At 42.1% G+C, this 27,425-nt stretch overlaps 1 protein-coding gene across 1 annotated transcript in view; it reads right to left on the bottom strand.

Annotated features, from left to right (window-relative positions):
- Positions 1–1,141: 1,141 nt before the first annotated feature.
- The window catches only part of Chp1 (calcineurin like EF-hand protein 1), a 36,536-nt gene continuing 10,252 nt past the window's right edge, over positions 1,142–27,425 (bottom strand). The window contains exons 2-7 of the mRNA XM_031371524.1: positions 21,879–21,951; positions 16,312–16,392; positions 11,775–11,902; positions 7,635–7,696; positions 3,537–3,659; positions 1,142–3,074 (exon numbers count right to left, since the gene is read on the bottom strand). Coding sequence (XP_031227384.1) covers positions 3,021–3,074; positions 3,537–3,659; positions 7,635–7,696; positions 11,775–11,902; positions 16,312–16,392; positions 21,879–21,951 — 521 coding nt within the window. The 3' untranslated portion in view covers positions 1,142–3,020. The remainder of the gene's footprint in view (positions 3,075–3,536; positions 3,660–7,634; positions 7,697–11,774; positions 11,903–16,311; positions 16,393–21,878; positions 21,952–27,425) is intronic.

The following is a 27,425-nucleotide window of genomic DNA, read 5'->3' as shown; positions in this document are numbered from 1 at the left end:
TGTTAATTTGAGTGTTCTTGTGAGCAGAAACAGAACATTGGATTCCTCTTGAGCTGGAGTCACCATGAGCCAATGAGTATGGATGCTGAGAAATGTAGCATAAACTAGCCTCAAACTTGGAGCATGGCCTTGAATTCCTGGGCCTCCTGTCTCTGTCTTCTAAGTACTAGAATCATCAACTAACTCCACCACAATGAACTTTAAACCCTTTTTTAGATGTGTTGTGAGATCTGTAGAGGTAGTGAACTTTGAAAATTTATTGGTCTATACTAGAATGTCCATAATGTTGGATTGTTTCCTTTTTAAAAAATTGCATTTTTTGCCAGACAGTGGTGGTACATGCCTTTAATCCAAGCACTTGGGAGGTAGAGGCAGACAGATTTCTGAGTTTGAGGCCAGTAGAATGAATTCCAGGACAGCCAGAGCTACACAGAGAAACCCTGTCTTGAAAAGCCAAAAAAGATAAATAAATAAATTTTTTAAAAAATGCATTTTTATGTGTTTTATATAATGAACGTTTTGCCTGGTGCACGTATGTATGACACGTCTCATGCCATCAGAGGCCTGAAGAGGGAGCCAGATCCCGACACTGGAGTTAAGCTGTTGTTCAAGTGCTGAGAAGCCAACCCTGGTCCTTTGTCAGAGCAGCTCTTGCACGTAGTCCAGGCTGGCTTCAAACTCAGTGTCTGTGAAGCTTGGCCTCCTGATCCTTATGTCTCCACCTCCAGTGGAGGTGTCTGGGTCCACATTTGTAAGCACAGTACTTGGAAGGCTAAGGTGGAAGCATTGTTGCAATTCTGAGGCTGACCTGATGATCTATATGGCAAATTCCAAGCAGCCATATAGATAAGACTCGTCTCAAAAAAAAAAGGGGGGGGTGCATAAAAAAGAAAGACAGAGAATATATTAGATCCTCCTTAGAATTCATATGAAGAGGCTGGAGCTGAAACACTGTTCCTCTTGCAAACTGAACCCCTAGATAAATGTCTGTATATCACAGGCCCAGGCAGCAGTGACATATACCTGCAACTGCCAGTGTAAGCACAAACCCGCGCCAGGGAGACACTACATCATTTCAAACTTAGGACACCTGAGTTACATAAAACTGTTATAAAACACCATATAAAAGTCAACCATGTTCTTTTGTTTTAATGACAATTAATTTATTGATGAATTGAGGAATACAATTTTAATGGGACAATAAGGCACAACTGTGGATAAAAACAGTTTGCTATACAGCCAAGGGGGCATAATCTTAGAAAGTTTAAATATTGAAATCAAGAAGCTTCTCAAGTACTTCTCAAACAGATCAGTATCAGACAATCATTCCCTTTATACAATTCTTATATCACATCATTTGATCACAAAGTCTGACAGATATTTCGTAAAGAATTCCCCAGTTCATGTAGACCCCAGCCATCCATCCTAGCCACTCTCCTGCTGCTCACCTCTACCCATCCTCCCTGCAGTGTTTTTGTTTGTTTGGGTTAATAGCAATTTACTTCCTACAGAATTGTTTACACATCTTGGATAGCCTTCCAAAGTAATGAAGTAAGCAAGCAAGCAAGCAAGGAAGCAACATCAGAGAAAGCCAGCCAAAAGCAGATTCACAGGGACACAGGACAGAAGCAGCCTGATTCAGTGACATCTAAATCAAGCTGACATTGGCAGAGAAGTTGAGCTGGGTCACTCAAAGACCTCTAATGTCACCTCAGTTGGTGCCACCAGTCCCAGGCCCCATGCTTCTAAGGGATCTGCGTAGTATACACAAGGAGCTAGGAAGGTCATGTCATCAGGAAGCTCACAAGACAATACATTCGATGCCTGGACCAGGATTATGAACTGACTACACATCTTCCAGCATTAAAACTTGCCAAGTATAAAATTCATTCAGAGTTTTGTGCAAAACTTTAAGACACTGAGGACAATCTAATTCTTTAGGACTGAGATAAGTAGGCACTTCTGTAACACTAGTCTTTCTGTTTGGAACTGTGAAGAATCTTCCAGTGTACAGAACACTGAGGCATAACCCATGCTGTAGAGCAAATGTGGGCCGCTCTCCAGGGTGCCTAGCCTTGTTCAGAAAACTACAGGAAGGTCCTCTACCATATTGTCAGAAGAGCCACTTGGGTGGTGACAATGTCCCAAAGAGAAGCAAACTGGCAGGCATTAGAATATTTTCTGAATGTCAACACTGTACCCAGAAAAGCCACATAAATATGTCTGAAAATAAAAAGTCAGAGGTAGAGAGCCCTGGGAAGCCACCTAGGAGACATGGCTCTACAAGCCTCACCATGACCACCTTTTAAGAACATGTCTGCTCATAAGCCCTGCGATAACAGAGCAATACAGGGGACCAAGGAAGTCACATGCTTCCAAGAACAGTACTGCTTGCTGAAAAGTTCCTGGATAGGCAATGTCCCAGAGACACATCAGAAGGTAGATATAAATCACCAGACCACTAACTATCCTGCCACATAAGAAACAGGCTTAACAGCAGAGCCCAGAGTCAAGGAGAATGCAGGGAATCTCAACGACAGGAGGGCAGCTGAAAGACTGAATGGAGGGAAGGTTGGATGATAGAGACGAAGGAAGTAACAGACACAAGGACAGAGGAACACAAGATCACAGAAACATGGTGTAGGCTCAATGAAGGGAAGGCAGCATGGATATGGTCCCCATCCAGTGGGAGCTTTGCTGGCTGGTTCTTGACATGAGTCCCTGTTTCACTTCCTCAGACAGGATGGATGCATGGCACTCAGCAGCAAAGCAGGGGAGGATGGTACTACAAATAAAGACCTGGTGGGTGGATACTGAACAGAAAAAGACAGAGGGCACCATTCTGTAACGCCCTGTTTATACACCAAAGGCAAGTTTGTATGAACAGGAGAGACTTCAGGTTGTCATGCAAGAGCCATAGTATTCTGGGAAAGAGGGTGACAGGATGGGGTGGGGCTGGAGGACAGAAGAAGTTTCAGTTCTTAAATACTAGAAAGCAAGAATAATTTGGTCTCTGTACTTTAGTGAAGAAATCGGATGCTCATCTTCTGTTCTACATCCACCTTCTCCAAAACCTGCAGTTGAAAAAACAAAAACAATTTATTAAGATTATGACCATTCTGAGAACCTTTCTAAATAATATGCAACCTCCTCTTCCTATGCAGTAGATTTAACATAAAACCAAAGGTAGGGAGAAGAGTCACATAAGGGCACACCCTCACTGAGGACTCACGGGGAGCTGATGGCTGTGGAGAAAGACTTTTTCTTTAGTAGTGTAGCCACTCATAAGCCCCTCATGCTCTGGCAAACACCACCAATTTAAACTCTTATCTTCACCCCCTCCAAAAAGACAGGAACAAAAAGAAAGAGTAAGACAAGTTAGAGAAATAAGGGAACCAGCAAGCAGGAAGGGAACAGAGTGAATATAATCAAAATATATGCATGTATGAAAATGTTATTAGGAAACCCATTATGTATAATCAATGTTCTAATAAAAAAGGATTAAGAGGAAAAAAATCAAAAGGTGATAGACAGACCTTAACGAATTCTGTAAAAGATATGGCACTGTCCCCATCTTGGTCAGCCTCCTGGATGGTCCTGTCTGCAATACTGCCCAGCTGCTCATCTGAGATATTCACTCCAACCATCATTCGCAGTACCTACAAGATCAAGAGCCTTGAAGGGGATTTGAGACAAAGCCGCCTCTCTTCCCCCTTCCATGGATTGCTTCCCATCCACCAGCCAGAGAACTGAAATCCTTAGTGTATTATCTAGGCAATTCTTAAAAAAGAAACGAGCAGATCACTGGCACAGTCACTCTCCCTAAGTGTCTTCTCCATACCAACAGTCCAGACTCTTTCTGCTTAGACTACAGGTGTGATGTCTGCTTGCAACACAGCCATCCTGGGGCTGTGAGGTACAACCTATCCCCAGTGTCCTGTTGCTTACAGACGTAAGTCAGCTTGGTGGGTTGTTCTGAAACCTAATACAAAAGCAGTCCTCTGTGAGGAGGAGCATTAAGCCTTTATTTATAGGTTACAGCTCACATAAATCTCCTTGAAGACTACTCAGGAAGCTGATATGAGAGAATTACAAGCTGAGTCTAGTTTGGGTGAAGCCCCCCTTTTAATGGTGGGGGTGTCCAGAATATAGTTCAGTGGCAGAGTGCTCGCCTAGCAAACAAAGGCCCCAGTACCACACAAACACGGTACCTTATGTCACTTCAATGTCAGCTAACCTAAGGTTCACAGGCCTTCCTTTCTCCTCCACTCCTTTACATCCTTCATGGGCAGTGTATTTTGTTTCTTACTCTTTTGGGGGGTGGGAGCAAGGAGGAATGTTTTTCAGACAACTTTGCTATGTTGTTCAGGTTGGCCTTGAATGAATGGACACCAACAATCTTCCTTGGCTTTTTCAAGTAGCTGCTACTAGTTGTATATACTCCCATTACAATCAACTAGTTCTTAAAACCCAGAAGCTGTCGCCTGGGGTTCCAAGAGCACTGGCTGCTCTTCTGGAGGACCAGGGTTGATACCAGAACTACATGGTAAATTTTTTAAAAATTTTTTGAAAGATTTATTTATTTATTATGTGTACAGTATTCTGTCTTCATATAGGCCTACAGGTCATAAGAGGCACCAGATCTATATGATACACCATGTGGTTGCTGGGAATTGAACTCTGGATCTCTGGAAGAACAGCCAGTGCTCTTAACCTCTGAGCCATCTCTCCAGCTTCCAAGTGTCTGTAATTCTAATTCCAGAGAATACAATTATACTCTTCTGGCCTCCCTCTCTGGGACTCAATCATTGATGTGGTGCACATTGACATGTAGGCAACATGCACAAATATACAAACTAATATACTAAAAAAAAAAAAAATTAAAATGTCATATTAGTAAGTATCATTTGGGTAAAGCCATTGGCACCTCCACCAGATGGGAAATACCATGCAGACAAATTGATCCCCAAATTGCAGCTTCCTAAGAGCTCAGTTCAATCAGTCCCTGAGGTGTTTTGCTTAGAGAATGTTAAGAGGCTGTGGGGGGTATTGTGAACAAAATGCTTCCTTGTCTGAGGCCCTGGGCGCCATCCCCAAGCTTACACACACATTGAGAATTAGAATATATATGAGTGTGTGTGTTCATGTTAGAGGTGGGCAAGAGTGGTATATAATAAAATATCTTTATCCAGACCATGATGAGGGCAAGAAATCTGGAAGGGGTTTAACCCAGGTCCCAGGAACCAGTGGCAAAGGTTTCCAGGCTCAATTCCCAGGCCAGGGTGTCCTCAATCTGTCTACCTCATCATTTATTAATCTACTTGGAAATTGATTAATGAATGGAATACTGTTATTTCATTGTCCCTATTATTTTGTTTCTTTATGCATGTTCCTCCCTTTTCAAAAGTGTATGGTCTTCCCAAAGAAACCCAAGGCCGTACACTACCATGTCCTCTTTTGCCACTGAGTTCCATCCCAGTCCTCTTTCCACAGAGTGTACTGGATCCCCTGATCCAGGTGGTTGTGAGTCATCTAGTGGGTGCAGGGAACTGAATCTGACCAAGCCTCCCCAACAACAGCCAGTGCTCCTAACACTCACCTCCCCCTCAGTCCTCCCCAACAGCAGCCAGTGCTCCTAACACTCACCTCCCTCTCAGTCCTCCCCAACAGCAGCCAGTGCTCCTAACACTCACCTCCCCCTCAGTTCTCCCCAACAGCAGCCAGTGCTCCTAACACTCACCTCCCCCTCAGTCCTCCCCAACAGCAGCCAGTGCTTCTAACACTCACCTCCCCCTCAGTCCTCCCCAACAGCAGCCAGTGCTTCTAACACTCACCTGCCTCTCAGCCCTGGGTTTGCTTTTTTTTTTTTTTAAATCTATGTGAAAATAAAGAGTTTGGACAGTATTTGCTCATAATGTCTTTATAAAGTCCGAGATATGCTAGCCTCATGAAATGGATCTGTGAATAGAGCAAGTATTTCTACTTAAGTATACTGACACAGAACAGACTATATATATTCACCTAATTCTTTAGAAATTATAGTGCCTAGAAAGACAAATTTTGTTCTCTTCTCCTATTTCAGAAAACTGCTTTCTCCTTGCTAGGCTAAAACTAGTTGCTTGGATACCTCACCAATCCAGGAGTACATCTATGACAAAGCCATTCCTGGCCCCATAGTAACTTTCTCATCCCATGTCACACAATTGCTTATAAATCCTACTAATAGGAAATAAACTAACTCTCCATTTCAAAAATCATTGTTCTGGCAGCCAGATCTGGACCACAGAATGAAAATATGTGCCAGGTGGTGGTGGTGCACGACTTTAATCCCAGCACTTGGGAGGCAGAGGCAGGCGGATTTCTGAGTTTGAGGTCAGCCTGGTCTACAAAGTGAGTCCAGGATAGCCAGGGCTACACAGAGAAACCCTGTCTCGGAAAAACCAAAAAAGAAAAAGAAAAAAAGAAAATATGTAACTTGGAATGCTGTTTCTGTCTTCTCAGCCCTCAAAGGTCATGGGTGTAACTTTCAGTAAAACAGTATAGTTCTCATTGAAAAAAAGCTATTCCCACTTCAAAACCAAAAGGCAAAGTCAACATCAAGTATGGGTGGGAAGGTGCGCACGAGAACCCCGCCCACAGCTGAGCAGGTGCTGGCAGTTGGGCTGCTGGGGGATAGGCAGTCCCGTGTTCCAACAGAGGGTCGAACATACACGTGCACATAGGTAGCACTGACTGGACTTAGTGGGTTATTTTTTTCAAAAAGGGCATATGTTGGGAGGGGGAAGGCATATATGATCAATCATCCCACATCCATGTATGAAATTCTCAAAAACATAACAAATTATTATATGTGTTTTTGTTTTATTTTTAAAGCAAGGGCCAGGGAACACATCCACTGACCTCCTGTTTTGGATTTTCTCATTGAAATGTACAAAGACGGAGTTGGTCCTTAATCTGATCTGGGTAGGCTTCAACTTGTAAGTTTTTTTTTAAGATATAAAGAGTTCTGATTTACTTAAGAGCAGAAAGTACTTTTCCTTTTAGATATATCTTGAAATACACAGAACTTGCCCGATGGAAATTCCTCACTGTCTTAGCTATCTGGGGTCTTCTAGATTCAATGAAAGGGGCAGTTTCCTACTGTTCTAAACTTATAAAAAGAGAAAGAGGTGGTGAGCAATGCAAACAGTGCAATCATCAGTCATAGCTGGGACACGGGGAAGCATCCCCTGAAGCTACCAACTATTGGGTGGATAGCAGCCACAGGGATCGATCCCTTGACTGACACCTAGTCCAAGAAGAGACTAATCAGCAGAATTTACTTCAGAGTCCTTAGAATTAAATTGCTACTAACAAGCTGATCCGTCAACAACTGAGCTGTGTAATCCAGCCACACTGTTTATTTCCCTACTCAGAAACCGCCAGCTTTTAAGAGGTTCAGACTGCCCATCCATGAAGACTCAGTGACCTACATCAAGTGTTTCCAGGTCTTCTCCTCTGTCTTTTATCTGCAACAGGACTCTTTCCAAGGCAGGGATTAAAGGAATGTTTACTGAAAAGAAAGAACAACTGCTACTCATAAAAATAAAGTCAAGGACCTAAAATACACACTGTTCTGAAACTTTCCCACATACCTGTAACAGCTCATCTCGGGAGATCTTGTCATCTTTATCCAAATCATAGAGTCTGAAAGCAACTGGTATGAAAACACAAGAAGACAGTGGGAAATTTGTAGTACTTTGCCCTGTCTCAAAGAGCTGAATACACAAGGAAAACAGACAGAAACTGATAGCCAATTAATACATTTCCCAATACAACTGCCATTCCTAGTAGGACTTTTTCAGGTTTTTGTTGTTGCTATGTTTTTTGAAACAGGGTTTTTCTGTATAGCTCTGGCTATCTTGGAGCTCAGAGATCTGCCTGTCCAAATGCTGGGAGTGTGCCCCACCATGGTTAGAAAGTCTCAACTTATTAAATCTTCCAGTGTCTTAAAAGTCCTATCAGGTCCAGGTGTTGGTAGCGAATGCCTTTAACTAGACAGATCTCGGGCTGGTGAGATGGCTCAGTGGGTAAGAGCACTGACTGCTCTTCCAAAGGTCCCAATTTCAAATCCCAGCAACCACACGGTAGCTTACAACTATCCGTAATGAGATCTGATGCCCTCTTCTGAACATAGCTACAGTGTACTTATTTATAATAATAAATAAATCTAGCCTGCGGTGGTGGCACACTCCTTTAATCCCAGCACCTGGGAGGCAAAGGCAGGCAGACTTCTGAGTTCCGAGGCCAGCCTGGTCTACAGAGTGAGTTCTAGGACAGCCAAGGCTACACAGAGAAACCCTGTCTTGAAAAAAACAAAAATCAAACAAACAAACAAACAAACCCCCCCAAAAAACAATAAATAAATAAGTAAATAAACTCCACAATCAAACCTCCATCAGCAGACACTTAAGAAAACAGCTGAAGTTGGGCAAAGTGGTCTACCCCTTTAATCTTAGTACTCTGGAAGTAGAGGTAAGCAGATTTCTGTGAGTTCAAAGCCATTGTGGTCTGTATAGTGAGTTTTAGGACATCCAGAGCTACATAATGAGACCCTGTCTTAAAACAAAAAGAAAGAAAAAAGACAAAGAAAAGAGCTACTGGCTCAACATCAAGACTACGAAGAGAATGAGTGTGTACTGTAAAGCTGAATCATGTGAACTTTTCTCTGATCTATGCTACAACTAATTTTTACAATTATTCATTAGCTCCTGGTCTCAAGACCCACAAGACAATGTTTACACTACAGTATGAAGACCAGGCAGGCCTATACTAGCACTAATCATGGCTGGGTGTGGTGGCTCTCAGGAGGCTGAGGGAGTCTCCCACGTCTGAGACTTGCCTGAACTACAATGTGAGACTCTTGTCTATAAAAACAATAAAGATTACTTAAGCTGGTTGTGGTGGCACATGTCTTTGATCCCAGAGACAGGAAGATCTCTGTGAGTTGAAGTCAGCCTGGTATACAAAGCTTTAAAAGGCCAGGGCTGTTATACTCAGAAACCCTATCTCAAAAACAAACAAACAAACAAAAAACCAAAAAACAAAAAAGAAATAAAAATAACAATAAAAACACTAACAACCTGCAGACAGAAGGCTTTACATGAAGCAAACATTACTTGGTCCAAAAGGAAGAAAATGTGGTTCAATTAGTACAGTTTATAATAAACATGAGCTCACAGGATTTGTCTGTATTCAGCTTTGTTTCTACTGAAATTTTTTGCTCATCTTTAAGCACCATGATGTGGAGGTAAAACTCAATAGTCTCTTAGTGCTTTTGTTCAAAAATCTTCTCTGACCTAAATACGATATACTTTAGTGACTCTCAAACTGTACCATAAATGCCAATAAAAATGAACTCACACTTCTCCCTAGAAGATGAATGGACACAGCCTTAAAGCCAGAAATGGAAACTTCAGGAGATACTTGTCAAACATATGAAAGTGCAGCATTCTATACGTAAATGCAGCCTTGTGTATGTAAATGCAGCATTATGTACTCCAACTTACTTGTATTTGCTCTAATATTTTCAGACCTTCTAGTATCTGTAAATCATTAGAAGTGTCATTTCATCTGTAGTTTCACAAACTTCTGGGTACCACCATGCACTCTTTCAAGACAGGGTTGGGATCAACCAGTTTTATACAAATTCAGTATCAGCTTGTGTTGAAAGAAAAGTAGAAATTCAACTTTAGCTTCCTGGAAAAGTGTTGTAAGGGATTGGGCAAGCGTCCAAGCAAGGCAGAGGGAAATGTAATAAGTATGGGAAGAAAGGAAGGCAAGAGGCACAGCACAGGGCCACTCCGTGACTGGTACTATAGTAAAGTCCACAGTCTATGAAATTCTAGAACAGATAGAGGATCAATGTTAACTTTCATAGGCAGGGCCTGGGGTCTTGCTCCAGCTATCACTCTAGTACCTTTTACAGGGTCTGGCACACAGGAGATAAATGAAGTACAATGGCAGTTAACACCCAGTATATGCAAGGTACTGCTGGAAGCACTTAAAACATGAAGAATCTCTTAGTGGGCACTACAGATGTGGCTCAGTAGTCAAGTAGACTGACTGCTCTTCCAGATGTCCTGAGTTCAAGTCCCAGCAACCACATGGTGGCTCACAACCACCCGTAATGAGATCTGACGCTCTCTTCTGGTATGTCTGAAGACAGCTACAGTGTACTTATGTATACTAATAAGTAAATCTTTGGGCTGGAGCAAGCAGGGACTGAGCAAGAAGAGTTGACTGGAGCGAGCAGGGCCAACTAGAGAAAGCAGGGTTAACCGGAGCAAGCAGAGGTCCTAAAATTCAATTCCCAACAACCACATGAAGATCCACAACCATCTGTACAGCTACAGTGTACTCATAAACATAAAATAGATGCATCTTTTTAAAAGAAAGCAAGAAAGAAAGGAAGGAAGGAAGGAAGAGAGAAAGAAAGAGTGCTTACCTAGTACACATTATGCCTTGGGTTTTATCCCAAGTCCCCTAAATATAAGATGAGGTGTTATGTGCCAGTAATCTCAGCACACAGGAGGAGGAGACAGTAGTATCAAGAATTCAAAGACTTGGGCTGGTGAGATGGCTCAGCAGGTAAGAGCACTGACTGTTCTTCTGAAGGTCCTGAGTTCAAATCCCAGCAACCACATGGTGGCTCACAACCACCCATAATGAGACCTGACATCCTCTTCTGGTGTGTCTGAAGACAGCTACAGTGTACTTATGTATAATAATAAGTAAATCTTTAAAAAAAAAAAAAGAATTCAAAGCTGAGCAGTGGTGGCGTGCCTTTAATCCCAGCACCTAGGAGGCAGAGGCAGACAGATTTCTGAGTTTGAGGCCAGCCTGGTCTACAGAGTGAGCTCCAGGACAGCCAGGGCTACACAGAGAAACCCTGTCTCAACCCCCCACCCCAAAATATTCAAGGCCAGACTTAGCTACTACATAGTAAGTCTGAGGCTAGCTTAGGGAACACGTGATCCTGTCTCTAACAGAAATCAAAATCCCTGAATGAGCCATGGAAATAACCTATAAAATCCTTGAATATTTCATTTTACACAGAGAAAACTATACCCCAAAGATCTCAAGTAACCTGTCCAAAATCTCATAGACAGAAATGGTAATCTAGGAATTCCAACTTAGCTTAGCTCCATGATCTGACCACTTAATACTCTGCTTTTGTAAGAGCTAAAAGAGTAAATGAGGGCTGGAGAGATGGCTCAGCAGTTAAGAGCACTAACTGCTCTTCTAGAGGTCCTGAGTTCAATTTCCAGCAACCACATGGTAGCTCACAACCATCTGTAATGGGATCTGATGCCCTTTTCTGGTGTGTCTGAAAAGAGCAATGGTTACTCATATACATAAAAGAGTAAATGAGCCAGGTCCCAGCACTTGGGAAGCAGAGGTACGTGGCCTCTGAGTTTGAGGCTGGCCTGGTCTATAGGGTGAGTTCCAGTCAAAACTACAGAGAATGCCTGTCTCGAAAAACAAAACAAACAAAAGAAAAAGAAAGAAGAAAGAGCTGGGCAGTGGTGGTGCATGGCTTTAATTCCAGCACTTGGGAGGCAGAGGCAGGTGGATTTCTGAGTTCGAAGCCGGCCTGGTCTACAGAGTGAGTTCCAGGACAGCCAGGGTTATACAAAGAAACCGTCTTGAAAAACCAAAAAAGAAAAAGAAAAAAAAAAAGAAAAGAAAAGAAAGAAAAAAGAAGAAAGAGGAAAGATGACTAGTGTTCTTACAGTGCAGCTTGTTGCTCCGGCTGTTGAGTGGTTCCGGTCCATTCACATCTTTGCTCTTTTCATTATCCTCAATGGGTCGGAAATGAGCCAACGTTCTCATGAATCCACGGAAGTTTACCTGATCCTCACTGATTAGGAAATATTACAAAAATATAACACCATGGCAATCAGAGTGGAAGTCTTTTGTTTGTATGTTTTGTCTTCTGGGAGTGTTTCAGAATCAAACTCAAGGTCTTCCACAAGGTAGGTAACGATTCCACCACTAAACTGTATAGATTCATGGTGACTGTTTCTTATTGACCCAAGAAATGGCCAACACTTTGGTCCTGAGTAGCCTGAAAGTCCATTTAGCAAGCTTCCTTTCCATATGCATGCATAATACTTTTGAGCTTATCCAATATCTCCACCTAAAAACGCCTCACCCCAATGGTGTGAAATGGTATATTATTCTCATTTATTAAATGATTTACTAGGCTGAAAGATGAAAAGGACTTAACTATGGCCAGAGTTATCAACTGAATTTATTTATATATCTATAAAGTGGATTTTAAGTAGGGCTAGCATCACACATGAGAGCCAGTACTTAAACTCTCTCTGCTTTAAACTCTGAACAACCAGCATGTTACTTTTCCAATCCACAATTAAATATGCCTAGAGACATTTAAATTTTAAAGCACATTCTAGAAAATCTTGCTTGTTTATTTGTTGATCTGAGACAGTCTGTCTCTGTAGCCAGCCTGGCTCTGCATTCACAACAGTCCAGTTTTGGCTTCCCCAGTGCTAGGATAAGGGGTATAGGGCACCAGGCCCAGTCACTTTGCTACACTTTCCTCCCTCTCTTACTCCTAGTGCTGGGGATTAAACACAGGCTTTCAGCTACGCTAGGCAGGCACTTTACCACTGAGCTATATATATATATATATATATATATATATATATATATATATATATATATATATATATATCCAGCCCTGTGGTTCTCTTTTCTCTTGAAAACTTTTTTTATTTTATTTTATGGTTATGAGTGTTTTGTCTGCACTTATGTCTGTGTACCACTTGCATGCCTGTTAACTGTGAAGGTCAGAAAGGGTATCTAATTCCCTGGAACAAGAGTTACAGTTATAAGCTTCCACGTGGGTTCTGGGAATCAAGCCTGAGTCCTCTAAAAGAGAGGACAGTGTTTTTAACAGATTAGCCATCTCTCCAGCCCCCACCCCATACATTCCTTTTTGTTTTGCTGAAACAGGATCTCACCTATGTAACCCTGGTTTGCCTGAAGAAATGCCTGGCTTTTCTTTTTTTTTTTTTCCTTAAGCATTTCTGCAATAAAGATTAACATTGCAGCCGGGTGATGGTGGCACACACCTTTAATCCCAGCACTTGGGAGGCAGAGGCAGGCAGATTTCTGAGTTCGAGGCCAGCCTGGACTACAGAGTGAGTTCCAGGACAGCCAGGGCTACACAGAGAAACCCTGTCTCGAAAAAAACAAAAAACAAAACAACAACAACAACAAAAAAAGATAAACACTGCATCATAGAAATGGATACCTGTCATCCCAGCACTCAGGAGGCAGAAAAAGGAAGGACTGCTTTCAATTTAAGTACAATTTAGGCTACATAAAAGTACTAGGTCAGCCAGGCAGTGGTGGTGCATGCCTTTAAACCCAGCATTCAAGGAGAGACAGGCTGAGTTTGAGGCAAGCCTAGTCTACAGTGAGTTCCAGGATAGCCAGGACTACATAGAGAAACCCTGTCTCAAAAACAGACAGACAGAGTACTGGACAAGCAAAGGATACAAGCAATACTATTCTTGTTTTGTTTGTTTGTTTGATTGCTTCGTGTATGCTTCTTTTGAGATAAGAGACTTTCGGGGAGGTGAGATGGAGGGAGGTCTTGGACATGATGGTAACTCTAGGGAGACAGGCAGATCTCTTCAGGTTCAAGGCCAGTCAGAGATACATAGTGAGACTCTTTTTTTTTTTTTTTTTTTTTTTTTTTTTTTTTGGTTTTTTCGAGACAGGGTTTCTCTGTGTAGTCCTGGCTGTCCTGGAACTCACTCTGTAGACCAGGCTGGCCTTGCATAGTGAGACTCTTATCTCAAAAGAAGCATACATGAAGCCTTGAGCTTGAACTTCAGCACTATATAAACTGGTCATAGTGGTGTACACCTATGGTTGCTTCCACTCAGTAAATAGAGGAGGATCAGAAATTCTCGGTAGCTGATACTTCCAAGTATGATAATTGAGTTTGATCCTCAAAACCCACATGGTAGAAAAAATGAACTGTCTCCTGAAAGTTGTTCTGACTTCCATGGATGCATGGTGGCATATCCAACACACACACACACACACACACAAACACACACACACACACACACACACACACACACACACACAGGGTAACACACATGGCTTGTTCACTTACGACAATCCTATCAGTATTAGATGGCCTACTTCCCAGAGGCATGGTGGCACATGCCTTTAATCTTAGCACTCAGAGACAGAGGCAGGGAGATCCTTATAAATTCAAGGCTAGTCTGGTCTACCTAGTCTCAGGCCAGCCTTAGTTACCCATTGTGAGACCCTGTATCAAAAAACAAACAAACAAAAAAACAAAATCTCCGTCTTAGCTAAGTAATCCCAACATTTTTGAGGCAGAAGTAGGATCTTGAATTTGAGCCCATTTTACACTTCAAAGGGACCAGTCTCAAAAAGAAAAAAGAAAAAACCCTCTGGTCTCAGTATAGATATAACAGGTAGAGTCTCTTAAGTGTCAGGTAGATAATACAGTTCAGAGACTTACTATCAGGAGTGATCAAAGAAAAGCTAGCTCAAAGGGGGTACATTGACTTCTTTCATACAGCTACACTCCTTGTGGAGCATGATAGCACCTGCAGCAAAACGTAAGCTCTGAGCAATCAAGCAATACGGAATAAGACTCAAATTGTGTACTAAGACAAAAAAATAAGGTTATCAATACAATATTTACACAATGGAGAATGAAACACCAATGTTCTACTATCAAATTTCAGTCTGAAAGAAAACAAAAAACCTTTTTAAAGACAGAAGAAACAAAAGCCTGGGAACCAAGTAAATACTTGATAAGGAGCAGGGGAGCAGGCAGCCACAAGTCGCTACTGCCCTAGCAGCAGACTGGAGAAGATGGCAGGAAATAACCTGAGTCAAAGGAGACTCAGCTTTGCCTTTCAAAAGAGACTTCAAGAGCTGGTCAGGTGGCTCAGCGGGTAAGGCTCTTGCCAAGCCTGGTGATCTGAGTTGTCCCCAGAACCTAACTGGTACAGGGGAGAAGTGACTCTGGCAAATTATCCTCTAATTTACACACACACACACACACACACACACGTCTAAATCATGAAGAAAAAAAGAACTCCCACAAGCCGTTTCTCCAAGTAACTGGTGGTGACTGAGGGGCTCTGAAAAAGAAGCTGACCAAATGACACTGTGAAAGGTGTCCATCGCCAAAGGTGTGTGTAAAGCACACGTGTGAGAGCTGTGCCTGGGCAGGGTGCAATGCTCTACAGGCCCTAAAAGCACACCTGACGGAGGGTGCAGGAGGCAAGCAAGGCACAAATGAAGGTGAGCAGAGACTGTTCTGACTTGAGTATCTTGGTGACTGCTCTTGCCATCCTGATCCAACTGGCTCTGAGTTTGTTTTTCAATTAAAAAAAATTTTTTTAAATGTGTCTGACTATTTTGCTTACATGTCTCACCATGGACCATGAGTGTGTTGGCTAGTTTTTCTACCAACTTGACATAGGATAGATTCATTTGGAAAGAGAGAACCCAGAACAGCATGTAAGGCACACCTTTGGCTTTTGGGAGCTTTTTGTTTGGTTTATTTGATTTGTTTGAGACAGGGTTTCTCTGTGTAGCTTTGGCTGTCCTGGAACTCACTCTGTAAACTAGGCTGGCCTCAAACTCAGAAATCCACCTGCCTCTGCCTTCTGAGTGCTAGGATTAAAGGTGTGCACCACCACTGCCCCAGCTGCCTTCAGGGTGTTTTTTTTTAAATTGAATGATGTGGGAATGCCCAACACTCTTATGGGTAGTGCTACTCTTGGGCCCATGGTCCTGGATAGTATAAGAAAATAAGCAAACTAGTAAGCAGCATTCCTCCATGATCCCTACCAGCAGGTTCTACCCTAGGTTGCTTCTGGTCAGAGTGCTTTATCACTATGGGGCCCTGAGTGTGATTTTCAGCAACATAACAGCTCATAATCATCCACAATTCCTGTTCCAGAAAATCTAATACTCTCCAATGGCACCATAAGGGGGTGGACACACAGACACAAAAATAAATACAAGAAAACCAAGTTGGGTGAAACACAAGATATAATCTACATATGAAAATTAGGGGTGATAATTTAATTCTGGGCAACCATGATCTGAGATGACAACTATTCTATTCTATTCTATCCTATTCTACTTTATTATTATCATTACTGTTATTGTTCTACATGCGCAATTACTGTAGCCTCGGCAACAAGGAAAGAACCAAAACCAACTGCCCCCACTTACCCCTCTGAGAAGAAGGCATTGATGATCCGGTCCCCCAGTGGGTTGATAGCAAGTTCTGGAATCCTCTGGAAATCTTCCCGGCTGCCAAAAGAATCACCTTAAACTAGAGACCATGGACCTTTGGAATGGACTCTTTTAAAGCCAACAGAGTAGAACCCAGCAAGAAAACTGCCTCCTGGAATTACTTCTGTGGCAAAGTATACAAGTAACTAGAATGTCCGCCAACTCAGGTGTGAATGAAGCAAGATTTAATTTTGCTACACCCCAGTAAGCCCAGCAAACAGGTTATATCAATGAACAAATACTACGCTGTTCCTTAGTAAATGATTTCTTGAACATTACCACTTTGTAATTAATTATTAAGTTTGGCACTGTGAACAGCAAGTAGACACAATCAAATAACACAGAACTCGTATGCAGGCTAGAGGAGCCTGAAGACACTTGCTCGGGAAGAGCTAAACTCATGAAATGCAAGAGATTCTTAAGAGATTGTTTCCACTCAAGAAGCCAACTAACAGGGCATAGTGGCCGGGCTGAGCTATAATCAAGTTCTAGCAGAGTTTGAATTACAGTAAGTCCCTCCTATAGTTTCCCAAAAAAAACTAACAAATAAATAGAAAGACAAAAAAGGAGGGAGGGAGGAATGGAGGAACAGAGGCAGGTAAAGAATCCTTTCACTGAAATGAAACAGATTTAGCCTTGCACAAGGCAAGAGCAATCAGCTTCACATAGCCTGGAGGCTGTGATACCACTATTCACATACATCTTATGCTGCTCCAACCTCAACTGATACAGTATCGCTCTGTTTGTATGTCATGCTTTATCTATGCCCTTGTAGAGCTGAAGAAATTGAATTAGACAAAGCAACTTGCCCTTGTCACAACTAAAAAGCAGAAATGCTTTAAATCTAAGACATTAAGTCAAAATATATTTCTTGTTGAAAAAAATTTCCCATATTAAATTATTATTTAAGAAACATTTTGGGCAGTGGTGGCGCATGGCTTTAATTCCAGCACTTGGGAGGCAAAGGCAGGCGGATTTCTGAGTTCGAGGCCAGCCTGGTCTACAGAGTGAGTTCCAGGACAGCCAGGGCTACATAGAGAAACCCTGTCTCAGAAAACCAAAAAAAAAAAAAAAAAAAAAAAAAAAAAAAAGAAAGAAAGAAACATCTTGGTTTGGAGAGATGGCTCAGTAGTTTAAGAGCACTGACTGCTCTTCCAGAGGTCTTGAGTTCAATTCCAAGCAACCACATGGTGGCTCACAACCACCTGTAATGGGATCCAAAGTCCTCTTCTGGTGTGTCTGAAGACAGTTACAGTGTAACATTTAAATAAAAATAAATAAATCTTTAAAAAAATCTTATTATGGCATAGCTGCCCAGGCTGCCCTTGAACTTACTCTGTAATGCGGCCAGCCACACATGGTTTCCCTGCCTCTGGCATTTGCTACCATACCTAGCCCATATTAAAATTTTTTTTTTTGGTTTTTCAAGACAGGGTTTCTCTGTGTAGCCCTGGCTGTCCTGGAACTCACTCTGTAGTCCAGGCTGGCCTCGAACTCAGAAATCTGCCTGCCTCTGCCTCCCAAGTGCTGGGATTAAAGGCGTGCGCCACCACCGCCCAGCCTAAAATTTTTGAACATTGCTGTTTTAAAAACTACTCAGTACTTCTCTAAAACTTCTTGGATATCCTATATGAGGAACACAAAACTGTCAGTGTCATGGAGGGTTAGGGAAGAGCACCTGCTCAGCAGACAGAGGAGATCCCTAGCACAACCCAACCCAAAAGGTAGAGAAGACTGTCATGGATCAAAAGAGACCGAAGAACTGTAGGAGTGTAGCTTCGGATGCAGCCTGGTCCGTAGAGTGCTTGTAGAGCATGCAAGAGATCATGGACTCAATCCCAGCACCACATAAACTGGGTGAAATGGTGTGCCTGGAGTCTCAACAAGGGAAGGCAGAGGTAAGAGGACCTGAAGTTCTCAGGCATCCTTGGCTATGTAATAATCTCAGGGCAGCCAAAGAGAACAACAGGGGCTGTAAGATGGTTATGCCATTAAAGTGCTTGCCTCACAAGCCTACGAACCTGAGCTCGGATCCCCAGCACTCATGGAAAAAAGCCAGATATGGCAGTGCACATCTGTCATCCCAGCACTGGGGAGGTGGAGAAGGTAGATCTCTGCAGCTCACTGTCAGCTTAGCAGAATTGATGAGTTCTATATAAATTTTACATCAGGACCTTATATTAAAAGTTAAGATTAGGCCAGGCAATGGTGGCATACTCCTTTAATCCCAGCACTCAGAAGACAGAAGCAGGTGGATCTGAGTTCAAGGACAACCTGGTCTACACAGAAAAACTCTGTCAAAAGCAAACAAAAAAAACCTGTCTGAGACAGATAGCTCATGCCTTAATCCACAGCACTAAGGATACAAGCAGAGGCCAGTCTAGTCTACATAGTGAGTTCCAGGCCAGCCAAGGCTAAGTAGTAAGAACCCTGTATAAAAAAAACAAGGCAAGAACATAGAGAGTGAAGAAGATACCCAATGTAGACCTATGAATTTTACATCAACATACACAGAAGTGCATGCACATCAAAACATAAATTGGCGCATATTCACAGCTATACACACGGAGTAGGGGAATAGTAACAAGAAAATACACAAGAAAAGAGTCATCCCATAAGGCATTTGCCACTAAGACTAGGTTTAATTTCCCACACCCACATGGCGGCAGAGATCCAAATCTTCTTGGTTTGTTTTACTTTGTAAGTATTTTTACCTACATGGATGTATGTGTACCACTGGCATGCCTGGTACCTGAGGAGGTCAGAAAAGAGCATTAGATCCCCTGGAACTGCAGTTACAGATGGTTATGAGCCACAATGTAGGTTCTGGAAATCTAACCCAGGTCCTCTACAAGAGCAACAAGTGCTCTTAATTGCTGAGTCATCTCTCTAACTCTTTTAAGTTGTCTTCTGACTTCTTCACATACAAGTAAATACATGTAAAAACAAACAAACAAAAACGAGATGAATGTGTAAACTTCATACATTATTTTAGACTGCAAAATTGCTGAAATGATATCATACATCAACTATATAAATGTGGACACATTTGAAACAGACTGCTAAAAGATAGTACTTCATTAAAACACTAAGTTTTAAAAACTATCTTAATGTGTATGAGTGTTTTACCTGTATGTATGTCTGTGTGCCACGTATACGCACAGTGCCTGAGGAGGACAGAAGGTCAAATCCAACTAGAACAGGCGTTAATAGATGGTTATGATCTGCTCTGTGGATGCTAAGCAGGATCTGAAGCCTCTGGAAGTGTAGTCAGTGCTTTTAACCACTGGGCCATTTCTCCAGCACCTCTGTGTGTGTGAGTGTGTGTGTGTGTGTGTGTGTGTGTGTGTGTGAGAGAGAGAGAGAGAGAGAGAGAGAGAGTGTGTGTGTGTGTGTGTGAGAGAGAGAGAGTGTGTGTGTGTGAGAGAGAGAGAGTGTGTGTGTGAGAGAGAGAGAGTGTGTGTGTGTGTGTGAGAGAGAGAGAGAGAGAGAGAGAGTGTGTGTGTGTGTGTGTGTGTGTGTGTGTGTGTGTGTAGCCTTGGCTGTCCTAGACCAAGCTGGTCTCAGGAAACTCACAAAGATCTGTTTGCCTCTACTTCCTGAGTGCTAGGATTAAAGGTGTGAGCCACACACCCCGAAATAAACACTCTTAACTGCTGATCTATCTCTCCAGATCCTCCTCCTATTTTTTTTAAAAAGACAATGTTTTATATGACTCAGGCTGTCCTCGGTCAGACACCATCTTCCTGCATCTTACCTCCAAAATGCTGAGACTGTAGGTCTGCTCCATTCTAATAGGCAAGCTGTTGCCCCTATGATACTTAGGGCCATGCCCTGGTTGCTCTCAAATCCTAATCTTTCTGCTCCATCCCCCTAAGTGATGGGATTACAATTGTATACTACCATATCTGAATCAAATTCTGCTTTTTTTTTTAAACATGTATTCATCTATTGATGAGTGCATGTCTGTATGTGGATACTGAGGGTGAGCTCAGAGACTTAGAAGTCAATTCCCTCCTTCCACCACTTATCCCAGGAATCAAATTCAAGTTGGTGGTGATAAGAGCAAGTACCTCATCTGCTGAGACATTTCACTAGCCCAAAATACAATTATTTTTAGAAGACAGCATAACTTAGTATGTGTAGCTCAGGATAGCCTCAAATTCTTATCTTCCTAGCTCTACCTAATGTGTGTTAGAATTAAATGCTGTTGCCACAATGCCCCACAAAATGAAGTTTTCAATTATTATTAATTTTTTTAAATGTGCATTAGAATTCTGCCTGTATGAGGATGTCAGATGCCCTGAAACTGGAGTTACAGACAGCTGTAAGCTGCCATGTGGGTGCTGAGAATTGAACCTTAACTACTACGCCATCTACACAGCTCCCATAAGTTGTCCTATGACTCCTCTCCATGCCCCCCTCCAACACCTACCACCCACACACAATAAATGTAAAAAATACCTTAAAAACCTCCGAAACTTTAATGTATCTCATTCCTGCCTCCATGAACTTTACTAGCAGAAGACAACACATTCTACTCTCTTTACACTAAATGCTAATGATGCCAGCTTATGAAACATTCCATTCTACTCAAGAATCTTCACACACTCCCTGTTGTGGTTTAAACTGAGCTAATTCATCTCCATCACATTTGGTAACAGAAACTGACCCAGAATACTGAGTGCACAGAGCCTTAGAACAGTACCTCTGGATTTAATCTTCCTCGATCATTTAGAAAACAGATTTCTTTTATCAATCTTAATTCATTAAGATAATAAAGATTACTAGGGTCTGGATTGTTTAATGCAGCAAAAAATTATTGCATAATTTGTCCTATAATACAAAGTCTATCCACTTATCAAATTGTAGTTTCTCTTGTCTAACAAAATGATAAACACTCTAGGAAGCCAGATGTGGTGGTGCACGCCTTTAATACCAACACTGGGGAGGCAGAGGCAGGCAGATCTCTGAGTTCTAGGCCAGCCTGATCTAGAGTTCCAGGATACACAGAGAGACCCTCATTTCTTGAAAACCAAAACAACAACAACAAAATTATCAGGGTTGGAGAGATGGCTCAGTGATTAAGGGCACTGACAGCTCTTCCAGAAGATCCAGGTTCAATTCCCAGCACCCACGTGGCAGCTCACACCTCTCTGTAACTAGTTTCCAGGACTTCCCTGACACCCTTACACAGATATACATGCAAACAAAACACCAATGAACAAAGAAAAAAATTAAATAAGTTATATATGCAAATACATATGCATATGCACATATACATATATACATAGACACACACATATATAAATAAATAAAAATATATACCCATGGCCAAAATAGTACCTGCTCTCCAAATGCAAGATACCTAGTATGCCCACCCTTGGAATACAGACAGCCCATAGTGTGGCCACCCTTGGAATATAGACAGCTCCTAGGGATCCTGGCCTGGAAAGGAAGGAAGGGAGGGAAGGAGAAAGGGATGGATGGAGGGAAGTGCTCACCTGAGAGTCCCGTTCTCCCCTTTGTCCAGGCTGGTGAAGCGGCTGTACAGGCGTGTGATCTGACTATGGGAAACTGAAGGGCAGAAAATTAGTCTCAGTAGAAGAAATGGACATACATTCATACATACCCACGGCCTACAGCTTGCTTTGGTTTAAGGGAGATGGGTAGCTTGCAAGATGTCAAAACAGCAAATTTAAAAAACTAAAGTATAAGAGGAGCTAGAGAAGAAACTAAATCAAAACCAATGAAAACTGGCTCTTAAAAAAAATGAAGAGTAGGGCTGGAGAGATGGCTCAGTGGTTAAGAGCACTGGCTGCTCTCCCAGAGATCCTGAGTTCAATTCCCAGCAACCACATGGTGGCTCACACCCATCTGTAATGGGATCTGAAGTCCTCTTCTGGTGTGTCTGAAGATAGCAACATGTACTCCCATAAAATAAATAAGTAATTAAGAAAGAAAGAAAGAAAGAGAGAGAGAGAGAGAGAGAGAGAGAGAGAGAGAGAGAGAGAGAGAGAGAGAGGGAGAGAAAGAAATAAAGAAAAAGAGAAAGAAAGAAAGAAATGTTGTTGTGGATAGCTCTGGGTCTATTTGTAATTTGATGCTAGTTCCCTTCTCCAGTGAGGGGCTGAACAGGGAACTTAGGTGATTTCCTGTAAACCTTCTTCCCACTTTAATTTGCAAAATAAAGGCCAGAGCTGGTGATTGGGCAGTGAAAGGGAAGATGGAGCTGAAGTTGGTAAAAAGGAGTGGGAGAGGGGGCTGGCGAGATGGCTCAGCGGGTAAGAGCACTGACTGCTCTTGAGTCCAAATCCCAGCAACCACGTGGTGGCTCACAACCATTCATAATGAGATCTGACACCCTCTTCTGGTGCCGTCTGAAAGACAGCTACAGTGTACTTACATATAACAATAAATAAATAAATCTTTAAAAAAAAAAAAAGGAGTGGGAGAGAGGGACAGAGGAGGAAGTGGGAGGAAAGCTGGAGCAGAACCGCAAGTTATAAGGGGTCTCATAGATAGGGAAGATGGTAACGTAGTGGTAGATCTGCCCAATCTAGGTGCACAGCATGTATTCATATTAATTGAACTGTGTTTTCATTGCTGGGGCATATGTGAGTTGGAGATTTACTGCAACAAAGTGTAGGTTTAAAAAAAAATGTATTAAGCTAGGAATGCAGCTTAGTGGTAGAGTTTTGCTTCACATGCATGACGATCTGAATTCATTACCAACACACACAGCTTTAAAAACAAAAAACAACAAAGTGTTGGGGGTAAAGTGTACAAGTCAGTTGAAGAGTACCTGTTTAAAAGTATGAGCAAGACTCTGATCCCTAGCAGATCTCTCCTTCACTTCTCTCTCTCTCTCCCCCAAATACAGTTAAAAAAAAGAAAAAACAAAAACAAAACCTCAAGCCTATTAACTAGTTTGATTCTTCAGACTGCAATTTCTGAGGAGGTAACTTAATGCCGAATTAAATATTGTAGTACAAACAAACAATTCTGTTTTAAAGTCTAGTCCCTTCTGCACCATGCACCCACAGCATCACCTCCTCCTTAGGACTTAACTGGGTGACAGATCCCACACCTGGAATCAACTTGTTTGATGTAACATAGTGACATCTACAAGAGAATCTAATGGCTCCTCATTCTGGATTAGCACAGTCAATGGCAGCACAAAGTAATTGCTAAAAACAGGTTATAACTGCAGGTGTACAAAACAACCCTGAAAGTGCAAGAGGCACTTCTGGGAAACAGTTTAGTCTCCTGGCTGATTAGAGGCAAGAGGAAAACATAGAGTAACCTTAGTAGAAAGCACAGCCCCACAAAGAGTAACAAGTCCAAACTCTCAGCTGCACCTGTCATGCGGTAAAGCTAAAGGAAGTGTGGATCTGAAGGTTGTCCTGCCCTAGCTCAAGCAACACAACAGGACCCCTGTATGTGGAACAAGGAAACAAAGTAAACAAGACAGGAAGTAAAATGGGAAATGAGAAGTGGGGCAGAGAGGACACACTAGGGCAGCTGTCATCTCTGGCATTAGGTTCATCCTTGAAAGGGGCTCTAATATCTAAGCAGAGCAAAGGAGGCAGAACAAACAGGAGTCCTGCTGCTAGAGGCCAGGTGGAGACTACTGCCAGCCACACAGGGATGAACAGCTTTGTAAAGAACAGACACATCTTTGTAAAGGTGGCCAAGTACACAGAGTCTAATTCCAGTCATGGAGCCACAGGGGCTAAGTTAATGGGACTGTGAGGAGTAGAAGGAAAATGCTTGGCAAAGTGCCTACATTGGGAAAGCACACCAAGTTAACGATTATCACCACTTCATCCCTACACAGGAGCCTGAGGGAACAGTGTACACTGCTATACTAACTTCTCTCCACCTTCTTGCAGTGCTGGTCACAGCTACTTTCTTTAGGAATCTCACCAATTTATCCTAGCCTGGCAGGTCTCCAAAGGTACTTTTGTAATGAATTCCTTAAAAAAAATTTAAGGAAAATTAAGTCAGTTAAAGAAGAACTACATTTATAACTACATTTCCCAAAAAATTTTTAAAAAGGAATCTATGGCAGGGCGGTGGTGGCGCACGCCTTTAATCCCAGCACTTGGCAGGCAGAGGCAGGCAGATTTCTGAGTTCGAGGCCAGCCTGGTCTACAGAGTGAGTTCCAGGACAGCCAGGACTATACAGAGAAACGGTCTTGAAAAAACCAAAAAAAAAAAAAAACTCTATATTTCCCAGCTCAACATTGTTCCTTTTCATTTCTTTAATAAACCAAGTCATTTATGTACTTTAGATCCAACAGCTTAATTTTCTCTTTTTAATTTTAAAAATAATTTGTTTTTATATACATTGGTGTTTTGCCTGCATATATGCCTGTATGAGAGTGTCTGACACCATGGAACAGGAGTTACAGAGGACTTTAAACTGCCATATGAGTACTGAGATTGAACCTGGGTTCTCTGGAAAAGCAGCCGCTACAGTTAACTGCTGAGCCAGCTTAATTTTCTTTTATTTTTTTAAGATTTATTTATTTCATGTATGTGGGTACACTGTCACTGTCTTCAGACACACCAGAAGACGGCGTCAGATCTCATTACAGATGGTTGTGAGCCACTATATGGCTGTTGGAAATTGAACTCAGGACCTCTGGAAGAGCAGGCAGTGCTCTTAAGTAATTCATAGTCTTTTGACTATTAAGTAATTCATTTCATATTGGTGCAAAGAATTTTTAAAATGTTTAAAAATATTTTTTTTTCATTGTATTTCTGTGTCTGTGCAAGTGACTGCTGGTTTACTTGGAAGCCAGAGGTATTGGATTCCCCAGGAACTGGAGCTACAGGCAGTTGTGAACTGCTCAACATGGGTGCTGGGAACCAAACTCAGGCCTTCTGGACGAGTAGGATGCATTCCACCACGGAGCCATCTTTTAAATCCTGGTTCTAGATTCAATACCAATAAACAGTACTGGAATTAAAGGCTAACAAAAGTGTACCACCACCGCCCAGTCATTTATTAGTTTTAAGAGTTGGATTAGATTGTAACATTTACCTTAATTTTTCTATAAATTGGGCTGGAGAGATAGGTCAGTGGTTAAGAGCACAGCTTGTTCTTCTAAAGGACCCAGGTTCAGTTCCCAGCACCCACACGGCAGTTCACAGTTTTCTATAATTCCAGTTTCAGGAGATCCAATACCCTCATACAGGCAAAACTCTAATGAACATTAAATAAAAATAACTAAATATTTTTTAAACATTGTATAAAACTGTACACACACACACACACACACACACATACAAGAAATTTCTAGTAAAGATCATAACAAACTATTAATTTTATAGCTCTGGCATAGGAGATTGGGGACTTGGGTATTAAGAAGACAATATTATGTATTGTTTCATTTATATTTTATCATGTGTATAATCTTAAAATAATATATAAATATATAACACTTTAATATATTAAAATTAATATAAAGAAAAATATAATTTTATCATTTTACATCTTAAAAAACCCAGTAATCTGTAATGTAAGACTCTGAACACTAGAAACTTACGCAGTGAACTAAGTATTATAGTTACTTAAACTCCTTCAGGGGCTAGGCTCAGTGGGTAAGAACCCATGCTCTACAAGCAGGACCCCAGTTCAGATCGCCAGCCCAGAGGAAGGCAGGCTAGTGTGCACTTTAGCACTGGGACATGGAGCTAGTCAGATGTCTGTTGCTCACTAGCCAGACAGCCTAGCTATAATGTGAGCTTCCAGTTGAGTGAGAGGCTCAATTTCAAGGCAGGCAGTTAGAGGATGATAGAGAAAGACACCTCAAGTCCCATTCTGGCTTCTGCATGTGTATGCATGGTCCAAGCATTCTCACATACTTTTAGCATCAGGTCCTCCAAAGCCTGTGGTGTCACATGGGCGCATCTCACAGACCCGTTGCCAGGGCAACAGCCATCATATTCCCAGAATCCATTGGGCTCACCTTCTACCTTTACCTGTGGCCACTACATCAGAACCCACACATATATATACATATATGTATATATATACACACACACACACACACACACACACACATACACACATGGGGAACATTCCCTCTCCCTCCCCGTCTCTCTCCCTCTCCCTTTCCTCCCTCTCTTTTTCCCTCTCCCTCTCCCCCCCCTCCCCCTCTCCTCTCTTCCCACTACCACCCCCTCTCGCCCTCTCAATTAAACCTCTTCTATGTGGAACTGTTTGGGACTAGTGTGGTATGTTCTGACCTGACCCGCTGTTCTAACACATCATATACACTACACAATACCATACATACATACAGATAGACTACTCTAAAAATACTCAAAACCAGGATTTAAAAGATGGCTCCGTGGTGGAATGCATCCTACTGTCTAGAAGGCCTGAGTTTGGTTCCCAGCACCCATGTTGGGCAGCTCACAACTGCCTGTAGCTCCAGTTCCTGGGGAATCCAATACCTCTGGCTGCTGAGGGTACCAGCAATCACTTGCCCAGACACAGAAACATAATAAAAAAATAAATGGTTTTATAAATTTTAAAAATACTCCACACAAATATGAAACACTATGAATTACTAATTGAAAATTAAGCTGTTAGAGAAAGCTCAGCAGGTACCTACACTGGTTGTTCTTCCAGAGAACACAGGTTCAATTCCCAGCACCCACATAGCAGTAGTTTACCGGCTAGTCTGCACTTCAGCATTGGAACATGGAACTAGTCAGATGCCTGGAGCTCACTACAAACAGTCAAGAGGCAGAAGCAGACAGATCTCTATGAGTTGGAGGCCAGCCTGGTCTACTTAGCAGGTTCCAGGATAGCCAGAGCTATACAGAGAAACCCTGTCTCGAAAAACAAAAAATATTTTGTTTAATTAAAAAAAAAAAAAAACTAGCTGGGCGGAGGTAGAGCATGCCTTTAATCCCAGCACTTGGGAGGCAGAGAAAGGCGGATTTCTGACTTCGAGGCCAGCCTGGTCTATAGAGTGAGTTCCAGGACAGCCAAGACTATACAGAGAAACCTTGTCTTGAAAAAACCAAAA

Source organism: Mastomys coucha, unplaced genomic scaffold (assembly GCF_008632895.1).
Source record: "Mastomys coucha isolate ucsf_1 unplaced genomic scaffold, UCSF_Mcou_1 pScaffold15, whole genome shotgun sequence".
Taxonomy (NCBI): domain Eukaryota; kingdom Metazoa; phylum Chordata; class Mammalia; order Rodentia; family Muridae; genus Mastomys; species Mastomys coucha.
Note: the sequence above shows the minus strand (reverse complement) of the source record. Positions and strands in the feature narration are given on the sequence as shown.